Source organism: Beauveria bassiana, assembly GCF_000280675.1.
Source record: "Beauveria bassiana ARSEF 2860 unplaced genomic scaffold BBA_S00017, whole genome shotgun sequence".
NCBI lineage: Eukaryota > Fungi > Ascomycota > Sordariomycetes > Hypocreales > Cordycipitaceae > Beauveria > Beauveria bassiana.
Window position 1 is genome coordinate 106,857 of NW_007930852.1, and position 15,783 is coordinate 122,639.

A 15,783-nucleotide genomic window follows, 5' to 3' on the forward strand; every position below is an offset into this window, starting at 1 on the left:
AGCACTTGCAATCAATCCCACGCCATATCGCCCGGGATTGCCTCCCCGTAAGTTCGTAACCACGCGACAAACGGATCTTCTCACCAAGTCAAAGCATAAATGCTTCTGTTATCAAGTGCTCACCCGATAATGTCAATTCGACAAGGGCCGCACCCCCCTCAACACGGCCCCGCCTACACCACTCGACCTATCACAGTGCGCCCGCCTCCCCTGCAGCTTCTTCTCCGCACGGCTTGCTCTGGCGCCACCAGTTTGACCAGATAAATATTGATCAATTTTACCTAGTATTTTCTGGCTGGAATCAATACTGCGAATCAAAAGAGAAAAAAAAATGTCCAGAAAATCCACTACCGATTTCAACGGCCCACCAGCCATATTCTGTTACTAGCTACGAGTTTTACTATTTGTATGTAACTACGACAGATGCCATCACTAGGAGAACAAGTACAGACAAGCACACCATGTATCAGGCATTCGCCAATAACTCAACTCCGTGACGAAATCTAGCGCGGCCAAAACACGTGGGAGCGCATCTACTCAGCCACAGCTGACCTTCTGTGCAGCTTCTACTGCAAGCCTCTCGGACAAGGCGACACACGATGGTGGGGCAGTTTCATTCTACTGCGTCTCGACATGTCTGTCTCAACTGTTAAGCCTCCAGCCTGCTTGTGCTATTGATAATACGAGTTTCATTATAATAATGTATAAGCAACAGCTGCCCGCAAAAAAAAAAATATTAAAAAAAGGTCATTATGAGTTTAATTTACACGAGATTCATCATGATACTCCTCATTAGCTTTCAGTCCCAATGGGCCAGACGCACGTAACGTGCCGTCTCGTCTATAAACTCGCGTCCCTGCTTCAAGCGGCCGTCCATGTGCATAAACGGATGCGGCACGCCGACGAACCGCCTCGCAATCACCTCGTTGCCGTGCTCCAGCAGCTTGCGCGCGTACGCCTCGCCCTCGTCGCGCAGCGGGTCCGCGCCGGCCGTGTAAATCACCGTCCTCGGCAGGTTGCTCATGTTGTCCGCGTCGAGCAGGTTGGCGAACCAGCCCATCTCGTCCTTGGCCGCCTTTGCCGCGACAGGGTCCTCGGAAAACTTGAAGCGGTTGAAGAAGGCGAGGCGCGCCCAGTTGAGCGTCGGCGCAAACTCGTTTTCGCGCATCGACGCGTGCGGCGAATCAGCGGCCGCGGCGGGCAGGTCGTCAATGACGGGCGTGCCGGCCGCCACGAGACGCAGCGGGAGCCCGGCGTCGCGCGCCAGGTGCGCGAGGGCGAGGGCGATGCAGCCGCCCGCCGACACGCCGCCAATCGAGATGCTGTCGGGCTTGATGCGGAACTTTTCGGCGCCGTGCGCGTGGACGTACTGCAGCGCCGCCCAGCAGTCGGTGATTTGCGTCGGGTACGGGTGCTCCGGGACTAGGCGGTAGTCGACGTCAACGACGACCACGTTGGCCTGGTGGCTGATGTGCTTGCAAATGTGCGCCTCGGTGTCGAGGTCGCCGAGGCCCCAGCCGCCGCCGTGGAAGTCGATGTGGACGGGCCACGGCCCCGGCGAGGCGGGCTCGTAGACGCGCAGGCCAATCTCGGTGCCAGCGCCGTCGTCGAGAGGAAAGGTGGTATCGTAGGTGCGCGCGGCCTCGGGGGCCGGGCCTGTGCCGTAGCTGTAAAGCTGGGAGTAGTGCTTGCGCAGGACGGCCAGGTCAATGGGTCCGTTGGGTTTATAGGCGACGTTTTCGTTGTAAAGCTGGACGAAGACGGGGTCCAGCTTGCCCTCCATCGAGGGGTGGATGGGCTGGACGGGTTCATGGGACTTGTCGGCCATGATGGGCGGAGGGGACGGAAAGGCGAGAGGTACGGAAAGGTCGAAGGAAAGAGAGTATGAGGAGCTGTAGAAGAGCGCGGGTGGAATAGTATAGATGCAGCGACATCCATATATATGAAATAAGGTCCGTCGTAATCAAGCTGCAAAAGTTGCTGGCAGCGAGTTACCATGATGGCATTCCGCCGTCGCAGGCCCACATTGCAAAAACGGTAGTATAGGTAGGTAGATGGAAGTTTGGTGCGAAATTGTCTGTAGACCACCAATAACAATTCATTTTTGTTCACCGAGTATCAAAGACGACCCACCGTCGAGTCCTTTCTTCTGCTGCTTGGGCCGGTCTCATCAGCAGACACCCGCCCAGAGCCGGTTCACCGCAGCGCTCCGCGCGCACTTCCCGACGGCCGCGGTTGGCTGGTAGGTACGGCGCTCACCTGCTAATTACAGCGCCACCGGCCGCGACCTAGCCGCTAAAACACCCACCATCGGCCCCCCGAGAATCCAAATCCGAGTTAGCCATGTGGCAGACCAGTTGAATGCGACGGAGCAGTGGAGAGTGTGGCCATCCTTGATACATATAATCCGTACTGGATTTTTGTTTTGCGACTTTTACTGGCATCATTTCTCATTGCCTTTCTTTGCAATTTGTCTGGCTGCTGGTATTAATTACGTGCCTTTGCAGGCGTTCTTGTAGCTTGTTGGCGAGGTATTTCGTTATTCTGGCTGGCCTTGCATGAACCTCTGGGGCGAGCTGCCCGCAATACCACCCATTGGTAAAGTTATTCGTCGTGCAGGCTGGAAAGCCCAGTGACTTTCTTACTTTGTACATTCATCTAATCTGTCCAAGATCTGGTCTGAACGGTTCTTTGATCCTTTTACGTACAAACTCAATCTCGTCCCACCACCCGATGCCCGCCACCACCAAACCCCGCGGCCAAACCCCGCGACCGCTCCGGCCAAGCAAGCCACCTTGACGTTTTTGCGGCCGCACAGGTAGGTACAGGGCCAAAGAGGGCCCAAAGAGGGCCAAAAAGTGCCAGGTTACACACCACCAGTTCTTTGTTCGTTCGTGCCCCTCTCTCGTTCGTTTCTTTTATCCCTCTTGTTTGCGCATTTTGACGCCGCCCCTCTCTTTTCCCCTCCCCCTCCTAGTTGGCCTCTTGTCATGCGGCATTGTTAGACATCGTCGCATCTGGTATTAAAAAGCCCCTGCGCGCCGCATTCACCCATCATGGATAAGCCTGTCCTGATCATCGGCGCCGGTGTTGTTGGTCTGGCGCTGGCGCACGGCCTCAAAAAGGTAAAATCAGACAAAACCAACGACCCCTCTCAACCCAGCCCGCACCCGGCACGCACCCTCGTCCGTCCGCCAAGACTAATTGGAGACCTTCCCTTTTGATAGCATGGAATCCCGTTTCAAATATATGAACGCGACGACCACATTGACGCCCGCCCGCACGGCTGGGCCATTACCCTCCATTGGGCGCTGCCTTTTCTGCAGGAGCTCCTCGACGAAGAGACGATACAAGGCATCGACGGCGTCCAGGTCGACCCGAGCGTCGGCCGCAACGATACGGGCAACTTTGTCTTTCTCAACCTCGAGACGCTCGAGCCAAAGTTTCACATCCCGCCCAACTACCGCCGCCGCGTGAACCGCGAGAAGCTGCGCAAGCTGCTCCTCCGCGACGTAGCCGCACACGTTCGCTGGGGCAAGCGCCTCGACGCTATCGACACTTCTAGGGACGGCGTGGTTTGCGCCACTTTTTCCGACGGCACCTCCGCCGAGGGCTGCCTGCTCGTCGGCGTCGAGGGCTCCGGCTCCCGCACGCGCAAGTTTCTGTTACCGGATGCGTACCAGAACTACCAGCTGCCCGCACGCCTGCTCGGCGCCAGCATCACGCTGCCCGCCGCCGAGGCTCAGCCGCTGCTGCGCATCGATCCGCTACTCTTCCAAGGTTGCCATCCGTCCACCGGCAACTATCTCTGGATCTCGCTCCTAGACAGCCCCGAGATCAATGGCACGCTCGGCACTGGCCGCGAGGCCTACAAGTTCCAGGTTATCCAGTCCTGGCTCGCCAAGACGCCCGCCGACGAGGTACCCGCGTCCGACGCCGATCGCGTCGCCGTTATGCAGCGCCGCGCCGCCGAGTTCCACCCCACACTGCGGAAAGTCGTGCAAAAGCTGACGCCCGATGACGCCGAGGTGGCGGAGATTTTGCTGCAGGACTGGCCCTGCCAACAGTGGGATAACCGCGGCGGCCGCGTTTCGCTCGCGGGCGATGCCGCGCACGCCATGACCATGTACCGCGGAGAGGCGGCCAATCACGGCTTGCTCGACGCCCGGAACTTGTGCAACGCGCTGGTCAAGGTTTCATCCGGAGAGGCGTCGCTCAAGGAGGCACTGGATAGCTACGAGGCGGAGATGGTGGAGCGCACGAATCCGGCGGCCCTGCTGAGCAGAGAGGCGTGTCTAGACGCCCACGACTTTCACTGTCTAAATGAAAACTCGGCGGTCTTGAGACGACGAGCTATCAAGCAATGATGCTAGGCGAGAGATTTGCCTGTCTGTATATAGGGATCTATCACGATGTTGGAATCTATCTCGTCACAAACGTAAAACATGGGCTGCCTACTGCCCAAGGTGCAAAGTGTAGATGAATCCCACACAAGTAAAGTTGTCTGAGAGCTGGGAACATATGATTGCTGAGCCTGGAGAGGGAGAAGCACAACCTAGACAGATTGCGCCGGACAGATGGTTTTGATTCAAAAAAGAAGAAAAAATCAAGAAAGGTGATGTTCTTACTTGGCTGCTTGCAGCGTTGGCCTTGTGTACTTCTTCACATATAATTCTGCGCGACAATTGTACCCACACCTTCTCCAAGGCGTCACGATTTGCTTGCTACTTGCTTTATTTTACATAGGATGTCTGACGGGAAAGAGAACTCGGACGCCGTGCAAAGACAAGAAGAAAAAAACAAGAATAATTCCGCCGCAATGCAAATGCGCAGCTCAACGCGAGCCGAACAAAAAAGAAAAAAAAAATGCAGTCTAACTCAAATCATCCATTTCCACAGGCTTGTATCCTACAGTCCTGCCGTATCGCCTTCTACACGACATGACACCCATGACGAGCGACACGCAGCCGAGGACGATACCGGCCGTAGCCCCAACGAGCAGCAGGTTAATCGCGCCAATCAGCAATGACAAGCGGCTGGGCGGATCGACCTCTGCCGTTGTCCCCAGCGTCACACCCCCGACGTTGATGGCCTGCACGCGAATCTTGCTGTACGACCTCGTCAAGTTGGCCGCCGCAAACTCGGACTCAAAGTGCGTCTTGGGAATCTCAACCACATCTTCAAACGCATCATCCTCGTCGCTGCCGCCGCCGCCGCTGCCTGTTGTTGCCGTCGTCCTGCCCTGAAGCCGCCAGGCAGCCACCTCTGTCGCGCCGTTCCAGCTCACGTAGATGGACCGCCCCGCGACGGTGATGCGTGGCGCGTCCTGCGGCTTGCCAAGCCAGCGCCCGCGGTAGACGCGGTACGAGCTGAGGGGCTGAAAGGAGAAGAAGGCGGCGGGCGCGAAGCGTGCGTCGCAGAGCACCTCGCCGTCGGCGGAGAACTCGGTAAAGGCGGCGCTGCTGCCCCAGCCGACGAGCACGTTGCCCGAGTCGGGGAGTACCTGGGCGTTGCCCTGCGAAAAGGCCATGATTTGCTGCGGGTGCTTGTAGGCCGTCTGCAGCGTCACGCTCATGCTGTTGAAGTCGGCTTGTAGCCGGAGGCCGCGCGACTCGGTGCGCCGCGCATTCGGGTCGTAGGCATTGTTGTCGAGGAGCGTGATGGTGTCGTCGTCGTGGAGCCGGGCGTGGTGCTGCCACGCAAAGAGGACCTTTGTGCCGAGGGGGGTGGTCTCGAACTGGTTCAAGTCGCCGCCCATGTGCCACAGGGGCTCGCCGCTCGTGCCGTTGATGTATGTGAGAGAAGAGGTGTGGCGGCCGGAGATGAGGTAGTTGCCTTTGGAGTCTTTTTGTACGCTGTTGATGTGGTAGTAGTCGAAAGCGGCGTCGGGGCTGTTGCCGCAGCCTAGGAAGGCCCTTTTCTGGTCGTCGCTGCACCCCTTCATGGGCTTTTTGGATGTCTTTAGAGGAATGTGACTGGAAGCATGCCATTGAAACAGCACGCTGCCAGTTTCAATGTCGATTTCTTGAAAGACGCCGTCGAGGATATAGCCCTTTGCAGCGCCTCCGAGCGAGGACAGGTCGGCCGGAATTGAGTTATAGATGGTGACGAGTGCGGTTCCGTCGGGGGTGAGCTCAAACTCGTGCATATCGCCAAATTCGAAACCGGGCGCCGATATATTGTGACGTATCGTATAAGTGTCGTCCATCTACCACACAATTAGCTCTTTGAAATCGCAGCGATCCTCCTACTACTTGCGCCGTGACGCTTTTGTAGGGCCCGAGATTGGCCGTCGCCCCCTCGTCGGGACAGCATACCATGTACCACGATCCTTGCTTTGCGCCGCCATCCGGGGCGCCGGCCCAAAACGTCAGAAACGGCTCGCCCTTGTACACTTGCACGCGAAAGTCGTGGACCTCGGCGGCCATGCGCGGCTGGCGCCAGACGAGCTCGCCGGTGTGGTCGAGGATGACGGCGCCAGGCTCGGTGCCGGAGCCGCGCGTGGCGAGAAACAGCTGGTCGCGGCTGCAGCGGGCGTCGTCGCGGGCGAGAAAGCGCACGTCGATCGAGGCGTGGTCAAAGGAGCGGTAGCGGCGCATCGGGGCCACGCCCGACGAGCCCAGGTCGACCCAGGACCAGTCGCTGCGCCAGTGCACGCGACTCAGCGCCGGCGACGATTGCCGCAGCAGCAAGAAACCCGCGGCGACGAGGACGAGCAGCGCGAGCAGCAGTCGCTTGCGCAGAAGCCATGACAGCGCGGAGGCTAACAGCTTGGCCATGGTCTTATGTCGAGGGGGTGGCGACGGCGGAGGAGAGAAGACGACGGTGGTGATGGAAAGCAGCACGCATCCTGGAATCCCGCGACTGGACTGAATATGGGAGAGGATAATAGTGCAATGATTGTCAGGAGATGTGAGCGACGAGCTGAAGCGAATGAGTCGTTGGAGTGTTTCGGGTCTCGCTCCTTTGTCGCCAACAAATTAACGGTCCGAGCTTGCAAGCGTTTTGGCGCTGACGACAAATAACCACTTATTACTGAGTAAGGTAGCAAAGGATTTGTGGGCTGGGCTGACTCCCCACCGTTAACCCGCGGGCAAGTATGGGCATATATGTCGCGAGTCATGAGAAAAGGGATATTGACAATTGAATGACTGTTGCGAATGAGTTTAATAGCGATTAATCCATGTAGAAAAAAAAAGCTATGGGGGGTGAATTGATTGTCTGCTAAAGCCCTCGGTCGATGTAAAGGGCCTAGGCATCGTTGATCATAACGGTGAGCCCAGTGACCCTGTGGCGACCAACAAGGCACGGCTGGGGCCTGCGCTGGCCGGGAGGGGGTACCACGAAATGCGGAGCGAGGCACCAGCGAAGCCTTCCTCGTGTAATAATGGCCGTCATGAAAAATCTTATGCATCAGATTGTGGTAAGTTCTATTCTTGGGAAGGGCAACAGCATAGAGGCGCCGTGGCCAACCACTGTTAGATGTTGGCTGAGATGAAGAGCAAATCTCTGAAGGATCATTGACGAAACTGGTATTTCTTCATGGCCAAAAAAAAAGTAAGAAAAACAAAGCATTCCCGCAATCGATTTTCAGCGCACTCGGTTATTTCTGAGACCAAGGAGCAGAAGCGCGAGGACGGAAAAGCCACCGCCAATTATCACTAGCATAGTCACCCAGACGCCTCCCAACTGCAGCCCAAACTTGAACACCTGAGCAATGAGTGGCGCTATGGCTAGATTACATATCATCTCGACAGTGATGACACAGCTCAAAAGGACGACCGAGTTTTCGCCAACTGCCAATACAAGCAAGTTTCTCAGAGTTAGGTTAGTACCAAGTGTGCAGATGCCGACGCCTAGATCATCAGGTTAGCAATTGACGTTTATATGGACAGGAATCAGAAACGAACCAAATAGCATCATTAAGCCATCCCGCTATCGCCATAATTACCTCGTCAGGTATCGCTGCGCGCCAGCTAATAAGCGCGGTAGTGGCACGACTTTGTACGTGCTGGTCCTCATCACGAAGCCGCGTTGCTATTGCCATTATCTCACTTTGAGGCAGCGCCACGCGTCCACCTAGGGCTGTAGTGGCGTCCCCTGGTACAAGAGAGCTCTTATCACTAAGTCGCGATACTAGGGTCTTGAACATCTCATCAGGCAGCACTACGCGTCTACCTAGGGCTTCAGTGGCGGCCGCTCGTACGTCTGAGGACATGACTGGTCACTAAGTCGCAGCGCTAGGGCCTTGAGCACCTCATTAGGCAGCGCCACGCGTTCACCTAGGGCCTTGATGGCGGCCAGTCGTACGTGAAAGTCCTCGTCATCAAGACGCAACCGCAGGGCCTTGAGCACCTCGTTAGATAGTGTTGTGCGTGTGCCAAGGGCCTCCACAGCGCCCACACGTACGTCCCGATCCTCGTCGCTAAGCCGCGCTACCATGGCCTTGAATACGTGATCAGGCAACGCCGCGCGCTTAAGCGCTGTAGTGGCGATCCATCGCATGTACTGGTTCTTGTCGCCAAGTCGTGCTACCACGACCTCCAATACCTCGGCAGGCAGCGCCTTACGGTCCCCAAGATCTTGGCTGACAGCTCTTTACACATCCGGGTCATTATCATCGAGCCAAGCCGCCACGGCATCAAACACCTCGTCAGGCAGCGTCGCGTGTATGCTGAAAGAAATGATAGCGCTTGTTCTCACATACAGGTCCTTGTCGTCGAGCCAAGCCGCCATGGCCTTGACCACATCGTCAGGCAGCGTCGCACGTGTGCGAAGGATCTGGTTGGCAATGTCTTGCACGTCCAGGGCCTTGTCGCCGAGCCGAGTTACCAGGGCCTTGAGCACCTCGTCAGGCAGCGCCGCGCGTTTAGAAAGACAATCGACGGCCGCTCTTCTCAAGTCCCGGTTTTGATCGCCGACATGTGCCGCTATAAGCTCGAGCACTCCTTCAGGCAGCGCCGCGCATGTGTTGAAAACGCGGATGGCGGCCTCCCTCACGCCCGGATCCGCGCCGCCGAGCTGTGCCGCCACCGCTTCAGCAATGCTATGCGAAAATGAGGCTCGATAAGCCAGCGAAGATAGAATCATTTTCTGAAAATTATGAGGATTATCATGTATAACAGTCTTCAGGGCTTCCTCAGGAAACTCGACTTCGTGTACTAGCGTTGCAGTCCCATTCAATTTGCAATCAAAGAGCAGCCACTGTGCTAGCCGTTGTTCTATACATATATTCTCCGCACTTGGAATCTTTTGAATTCATTCATCAGAGAGTGCGGTCGCTTAAGGGGTAATGGATCGACAATGATATCTAATGTCGTTGAGGATCTGGTGGCCGACTAAGAGTGTAAGCTACAGGGAGACGAGAATGTCGAGTTACTTATACGCCGCTTACCTCTTTCTATTGATCAAACCAGCGTGGCAGCCAGGGGAATGCTTTGTGAGGCAGGCTCGTCTTTTTAAGTTCAAAGAAGCTAAACACTTCGCAGGGGCTATCGTTGTCTCGACAGAGTCGAGTGAAGTTGTTGACGCTTTGCTCTAGCTCAAAGGTTGATCGCTTTACACTTTTAATTATCCTGCTCACGTTCCGACCCTGAGTGGAAGCCTTAGCCTTCAGAGCCATCTCTGCCCAGGCAGCGACATCCTGAAAAGACGTCCCTCGGAATGGTGTGGCGAGGAAGACGGCGCCACGCGTAGCTTGTCTGATACGGTAGTAATTGTTTCTTTTGTCGTCCGCATGTACGAGAGACTTTATCAAGATGAGGCCCCCGATACATGAGGCTATAAAAGAAAATAGACCGGTCTTGTGGTCTTGTGTTGCTAATGAAGAGCGCACTCTCGATACCCTCGAGCAGAGGCACAGCATACTCTTCAATTGTCATTTGGATCATATCGGATGACACGAACAGGTCAGCAGGCCAGTCGCACGTAAAAATCCTGGCGCAATTCACTTTCGCCGAAAGCATGTCAGGGTCCAGCCAGTTGTTCCATTTACTTTTGTTGTTTAGGTCTCGCGGGTCCTTCCATGTCCACGTGTTTGGCGACCTCGTATCGAGTCCGTGAATGGCGATGATGTCGATGTCTGTGTCTGCTTCAGTCCTTTTGAGGTCGATTTCTTGAAGGTAGACCCCTTCGCGTGTAGGCAGTGATGCATCTGGGTCGTTGTTCGCCGTAGATGGTGCGGGCTTTGAGCTCCTGGTGTGAGGGAGCCACCGACTCGGCATTGTATTGGGAATAGGTTCCGATTCGGTATTTGGCAAAACGAACTTGAGTTCTGAAGATAAGGTAGATCCTGGTGCAGAAAGTTGCAATAAGAGATCAAGCAGTTGTCGAGAAAGTTTCTTGTCGTTGCGCGCCTGAGGGGATAAGTCTGACGCGAAACTATCAGGCTCCGACACATGCAGCTACTGACCATCGCTACAAAGGCACACTTTGTTGCCGTCCTAATGCGCCACGGCGCTTCGCCGAACACGTCTCTTTCCTCGAAGCAAACAATCCGACAGCCAAATACCACCCAATGTCTGCGCTCTCCCCTGAGCAAAGCTTGGTAAACGCCTGATGGGACGGTGAGCGGTCGGCCGTTGCTGAACTCCCATGCATCAAGATGCATTTCAGCTTCTTTGCTATCGAATCATCTTTTGACATATTGCGCGGGGTATGCCGACCAGAAGCGGCCACTAACAGGTTGGTGTGCCTGCGCGTCGGTATAGAAACGTCGACTATACAAATGTAAATAGTCGATCTAACCGTTGGTGGTTGGTGGCGCATCCTAAGTTCCAGCCACCGTTTTCTTGTCGGCGAGACTAACTTAAGCCACACCAGGACAAACGGTTGGCGAGGACGCCACATTACGAACTATTGAGGACGACGACCTGAAAGCTTGGCGATCGAAAGAAATTTCCAAAACTCTCTGCATGCGGCAGGGTGCGAGGCAGATATTAATTAGCACCAACTTTAATAAGGAGGAGCCAGAAATATCATTGGCGGCCAAGCTAAGGTTTACTCCAACGGTTTACCCAACGGCGTGCAATCAGGAGGATGAGTTGAGGTAGACAAATATGCACATCCTGTTTGGTAGCATGCATTAAGATGGGTACGAACGAAAATCTCGTACTTAGTAGGCTAGTCCGCGGCATTAATCTTTCCATCTCGTCCGAGATCCTGCCAGAGCTGCGCCACTACGTCTTCCCCGCAAATCGAGCTGCACCGGCAAGTAGCTCCCGAAGGGGGGCCTAGGAGTAAACAGCATGCGCGTGCCGTCCTCGTTTGTCCGAGTCGCAACCTTTTCTCACCCATTGCAGTCCACCTTCCGGTCGGCCATTCCTTCTGGGACACCGCGAAAGTAAAGGGGCATTCTTGGATTCCAAGAATCAGAGGAAATGGTTGCTGCGAGCACTCTTCCCGTTGTCGCGGTCGCGGTCGCGGTCCAGCTCGTTGCCGTTGCAGCTTCTGGTCATGTCATTACTAACGACACGTATTTCTACGGCCAATCGCCGCCAGTGTATCCATCGCGTGGGTTCCCTATCAATACATGAACGCAGGAGAAGAGACGGACAAGTCGAAGCTAACCGATTATGGACAGCGGAAATGTCTGCCGCAGGTCCCTGGGTAGACGCCTACGCCAAAGCCAAGAATCTCGTGTCCCATATGACGCTGGCGGAAAAGGTCAGCCTCACTGGTGGCGTTAAAGACCTAGACAATGGCTGCTCGGGCAACATTGCCAACATCTCCCGGCTCGGCTTCCCAGGCATGTGCCTGAGCGATGCTGGCCAAGGCCTGCGCGCGACCGACTTTGTGAGCTCGTTTCCCAGTGGCATACACGTCGGATCCAGGTGCGTCTTTACCCTTTGCACATTTATAGTCTTGTTGTTCTTCTGTCCCATCGAAAGAAAAGGGGCTAATTCTAGGTCAACAGCTGGAACAAGGAATTGACGGCCCGCAGAGGCGCCGCCATGGCCGACGAGTTTAAGAAAAAGGGCGTCAACGTCTTGCTAGGCCCCGTCGTCGGACCGGCCTGGCGCGTAACGCTCAGTGGACGCAACTGGGAGGGCTTCGCGGCGGATCCGTACTTATCGGGTTCGTTGGCGGCGCAAAGCATCCTGGGCATTCAGGGTCAAGGTGTCATTGCCAGCACAAAGGTGAGCGGTCACTTCCAGCGGCTGAAACTGAGTGACCTATCGTAACATAGTTGGCTCCTAGCATTTTATTGGGAATGAGCAAGAGACAAACAGAAATCCCCGTCAAAAAGCCGAGTCTGTTTCGTCAAACATTGACGACAAGACGATGCACGAGCTATATCTATGGTATACTAGCACGCCAAGTGCCTGATGACTTTTGCTGATTGTACGCAGGCCCTTTCAAGATGCCGTACACGCCGGGACCGGCAACATCATGTGCTCGTACCAGCGCATCAACAATTCGTACGGCTGCGCCAACAGCAAGACTATGAACGGCCTGCTGAAGACGGAGCTGGGCTTCCAGGGCTTTGTCGTGTCTGACTGGGACGCCCAGCACACTGGTCACGCCGGTGCTCTGGCGGGACTGGACATGGCCATGCCCAGCCCTGGGTCCTTCTGGGGCGACAAGCTTGTCGAGTCTGTCAAGAATGGCTCAGTACCTGAGTCGAGAATCAACGACATGGCCACCAGGTAGACGTCTCATTCAGCCTCGTCTATTGTTTTTGCTGACTTGTGATGCAGAATTCTCACCTCTTGGTACCAGCTCAAGCAGGACAAGGAATTCCAGAAACCAGGTTTTGGCATGCCAAAAGATATCACGAAACCGCACGAGATTGTCGACGCTCGCGATCCAGCAGCCAAGCCTGTGCTTTTTGACGGTGCCGTCGAAGGACACGTTCTGGTAAAAAACACCAAGCACACTCTTCCGCTTGCGAAGCCACAGCTCATTTCCGTATTTGGCTACTCGGCCAAGACACCCGACTTCTTTGCCCCGGGCGGCGGTGACGGGCTCTTGCGGTGGCAGCTGGGCGCCGAAACGATTGACGCCAACAAAGCCGTTTCCGCCGCCTTGGGCAATTCCAAAGACGCATCGGCCATTGGCATCAACGGCACGCTGTTTAGCGGCTGCGGCTCCGGCGCTACCACCCCGGCCAATGCCATCTCACCCTTTGAGGCCCTCAAGATGCGCGCGCACGGCGACGGCACAGCGCTGTTCAACGACTTTGCCTCGCCGCAGCCTGTCGTAGACCCAGCTTCGGAGGTGTGCATCGTCTTTGGCAACGCCTTTTCCTGCGAGGCTTATGACCGCCCCGCGCTGCAAGACAAGTACACCGACGACCTGGTCAAAAGCGTTGCGGACAGCTGCAACAAGACCATTGTCGTCCTGCACAACGCGGGCCCGCGCGTCGTCGACGCCTTTATCGGGCACGACAACGTCACCGCCGTGCTCTTTGCGCACCTTCCCGGGCAGGAATCGGGCCCCGCGCTCGTCTCTCTACTCTACGGCGAGTCTAACCCCTCGGGCAAGCTCCCCTACACGCTCGCCCGAAACGAGACCGATTATCCCGCGCTCAAGCCCAGCACTCCCGAGGGGCGCTTTGCCCTCTTTCCGCAGTCTAACTTTTCCGAGGGCGTGTACACCGACTACCGCCACTTTGACAAGGAGGACATGACGCCGCGCTTCGAGTTTGGTTTTGGCCTAAGCTACACCACGTTTGCGCTGTCCAATGCCACGTTCCGGCGCCTCGATGGTGGCAATCTCGACGTCGCGTATCCCACGGGCGCCGTCATCCCTGGTGGCCCCGCGGACCTCTGGGACAATGTCGCGTTCGTGACGGCGGATGTGCATAACACGGGCGCTGAGCGGGCCGGCGCCGAGGTGGTGCAGCTGTACGTGGGCATCCCGGGCGCACCGCGACGGCAGCTGCGCGGCTACGACAAGGTGCGCCTGCGACCGGGCGAGTCGCGAACGGCGACGTTTGCCCTGACGCGGAGGGACCTGAGTGTGTGGAATGTTGAGGCGCAGCAGTGGCAGCTCCAGCGAGGCTCGTATACTATCGAGGTCGGCACAAGCAGCAGAAATCTGCCGCTGAAGCTGTCTCTGCAGATTTAGGTAGCTGGTGGGAGTTGTGTGTATTGTATACCAGTATACTGTAAGACGAGAGATGGGCAGGATTGTAATGATAGACGGCATCTTTGAATGAAAACGGATGGTTGTATCAAGTTGGCGATGCACTCTTGGTACGTCAACAGGCACTGGAATGAATAGTGTCATCACCACGGCCTGCATCCAATCCACATGACCAGAGTCCATGACATAGGGCAGAGTCCGCAGCTCTCTCAGCAGCACCGAGTATTTCGAAGCCGCGCCCAGCTCAAAAGGAAAACAAAGAGTACAACTTGCATCACACAGCCAACCCTTTACCAAACTGGTGGAAATGGGGTTTACTGATGGGCATTTGAACTACTTTTGCAGGTGTTGTTGTTACGAAATCAATGGCTATCGTTAGGAAACGTGACTTTGTCCTGACAAAAGGGACTGTACAAGAAAAACTGGGGAAAATAAATAAATAAATAAAAATAAAAAAAGCTGGTAGACCATCAGATTTTCTAGGGTTTATATGCCAATTCAAATTAATCTTTAGTGACAAAGAAAGACTTTGGTTCTTGGCCCGGTACCCTAGAGTTCGCGATGCGCTCCAGTCACCGAGAGTAGCCATCCGAAACGAAGGGAAAGGGAGTGTGCAGGGTAGGTTGTGCTAGATTGGGGACACCATCTCCAAGATGCGAGAAGAGGCACCATGTAGTGACGTGGTGATTCCCGAGTCAGAATACGTCAATTTTTACCAAACCGATCCGACACCAACACTACTCTGGTGCCTCACCGATTGATCAAATCTCTTTGACGATTCTACCGTGCAAGCGGTAACCAAAAAACATGGCCACCATTTGGTAGCCGTCCCCACCACCTCTCTTGTTGCCTCAAGGCCGTCCCCGCAAGAGGTAGCGGGGACGGCTACCAAATTGGTGGCCATGTTTTTTTTGGCACCAGCTTGCCGTGTTATTATTACCAGGGATATTCGCCCTTTTCTCGACCCTCAGTCATGACTTGTGACTTACCGCATCAATATGATCTCTATTACTTTAACCATCAACCCCATTACCCATTCCCATTATCGTTGCATATTAACAGCAGTCGACCCGAGTCGAGTACAGCTTCCGCCCACAACTGTCCCCACATACTTTGGAAAAAGAACAAACGGAGCTCTTGTGGGTTCTACAGTGACGACGCCGCAACTTTCTTTTCCCACACCCACCTTCCCAAAAAGGTATCTCTTTTGAGAAACCAAGGGATGAGACGATGAGACTGACTCGTTGCCATTTGGGGGGGGGGGGCGGGGCTTCGGCGTAGACGAATATAGGAAAGAAAAGTGGATAGCAAGGGAGCAAAAGAAGAAAAGAAAGGCTTCTAGAGCTTCAGTCTTGGTCAGGGCGCCCGATATCACAGATCCATTAATCTGCGCATCGTAAGGCCCGATGCAAAGAAGAAGGAGGGAGGAAAAAGAAACGGGCGCCGAGGAAATCCACAAGCTCATCATCATTACTCGCGCTCCGACTAGAGCGACGGCGTTTTTTGCATCTCCGAAGACTCGAGAGTAACGACCGCGAGTAGAAAAATTAAATAAAATCGAAAACATAGCCACAATCGTCATACTGAGTCGAAGAGGGGCGGGCGTGTACGAGATTTGTTTTCAAAACGAGCGTCTCCAGAACTATATGCCCGTGACTCGTGTAGGAGAGACGCGCCGACTCGGCCGGCTGATCT

At 55.3% G+C, this 15,783-nt stretch overlaps 5 protein-coding genes across 5 annotated transcripts; 2 read left to right on the forward strand and 3 right to left on the reverse strand.

Annotated features, from left to right (window-relative positions):
* Positions 1-799: 799 nt before the first annotated feature.
* On the reverse strand, positions 800-1,828 carry BBA_06058 (esterase-like protein; the record flags this gene model as incomplete). Its single annotated transcript, XM_008601155.1, has 1 exon — positions 800-1,828. The coding sequence occupies one exon, from the start codon at positions 1,826-1,828 to the stop codon at positions 800-802; it is 1,029 nt and encodes a 342-aa protein (XP_008599377.1).
* A 1,228-nt stretch (positions 1,829-3,056) lies between these two features.
* Positions 3,057-4,367, forward strand: BBA_06059 (monooxygenase-like protein; the record flags this gene model as incomplete). Its single annotated transcript, XM_008601156.1, has 2 exons — positions 3,057-3,125; positions 3,228-4,367. 2 exons carry the CDS (start codon positions 3,057-3,059, stop codon positions 4,365-4,367), a joined length of 1,209 nt encoding a protein of 402 aa, XP_008599378.1.
* A 506-nt stretch (positions 4,368-4,873) lies between these two features.
* On the reverse strand, positions 4,874-6,779 carry BBA_06060 (Arylsulfotransferase-like protein; the record flags this gene model as incomplete). The annotated part of the gene is made up of 2 exons (XM_008601157.1): positions 4,874-6,208; positions 6,318-6,779. The coding sequence occupies 2 exons, from the start codon at positions 6,777-6,779 to the stop codon at positions 4,874-4,876; spliced, it is 1,797 nt and encodes a 598-aa protein (XP_008599379.1).
* A 1,399-nt stretch (positions 6,780-8,178) lies between these two features.
* BBA_06061 (HEAT repeat protein) lies at positions 8,179-9,090 on the reverse strand (the record flags this gene model as incomplete). The annotated part of the gene is made up of 2 exons (XM_008601158.1): positions 8,179-8,596; positions 8,708-9,090. 2 exons carry the CDS (start codon positions 9,088-9,090, stop codon positions 8,179-8,181), a joined length of 801 nt encoding a protein of 266 aa, XP_008599380.1.
* Positions 9,091-11,378: 2,288 nt separating this feature from the next.
* BBA_06062 (beta-glucosidase M) lies at positions 11,379-14,070 on the forward strand (the record flags this gene model as incomplete). The annotated part of the gene is made up of 6 exons (XM_008601159.1): positions 11,379-11,511; positions 11,582-11,831; positions 11,915-12,137; positions 12,199-12,302; positions 12,351-12,647; positions 12,699-14,070. The coding sequence occupies 6 exons, from the start codon at positions 11,379-11,381 to the stop codon at positions 14,068-14,070; spliced, it is 2,379 nt and encodes a 792-aa protein (XP_008599381.1).
* Between the last annotated feature and the right edge of the window lie 1,713 nt (positions 14,071-15,783).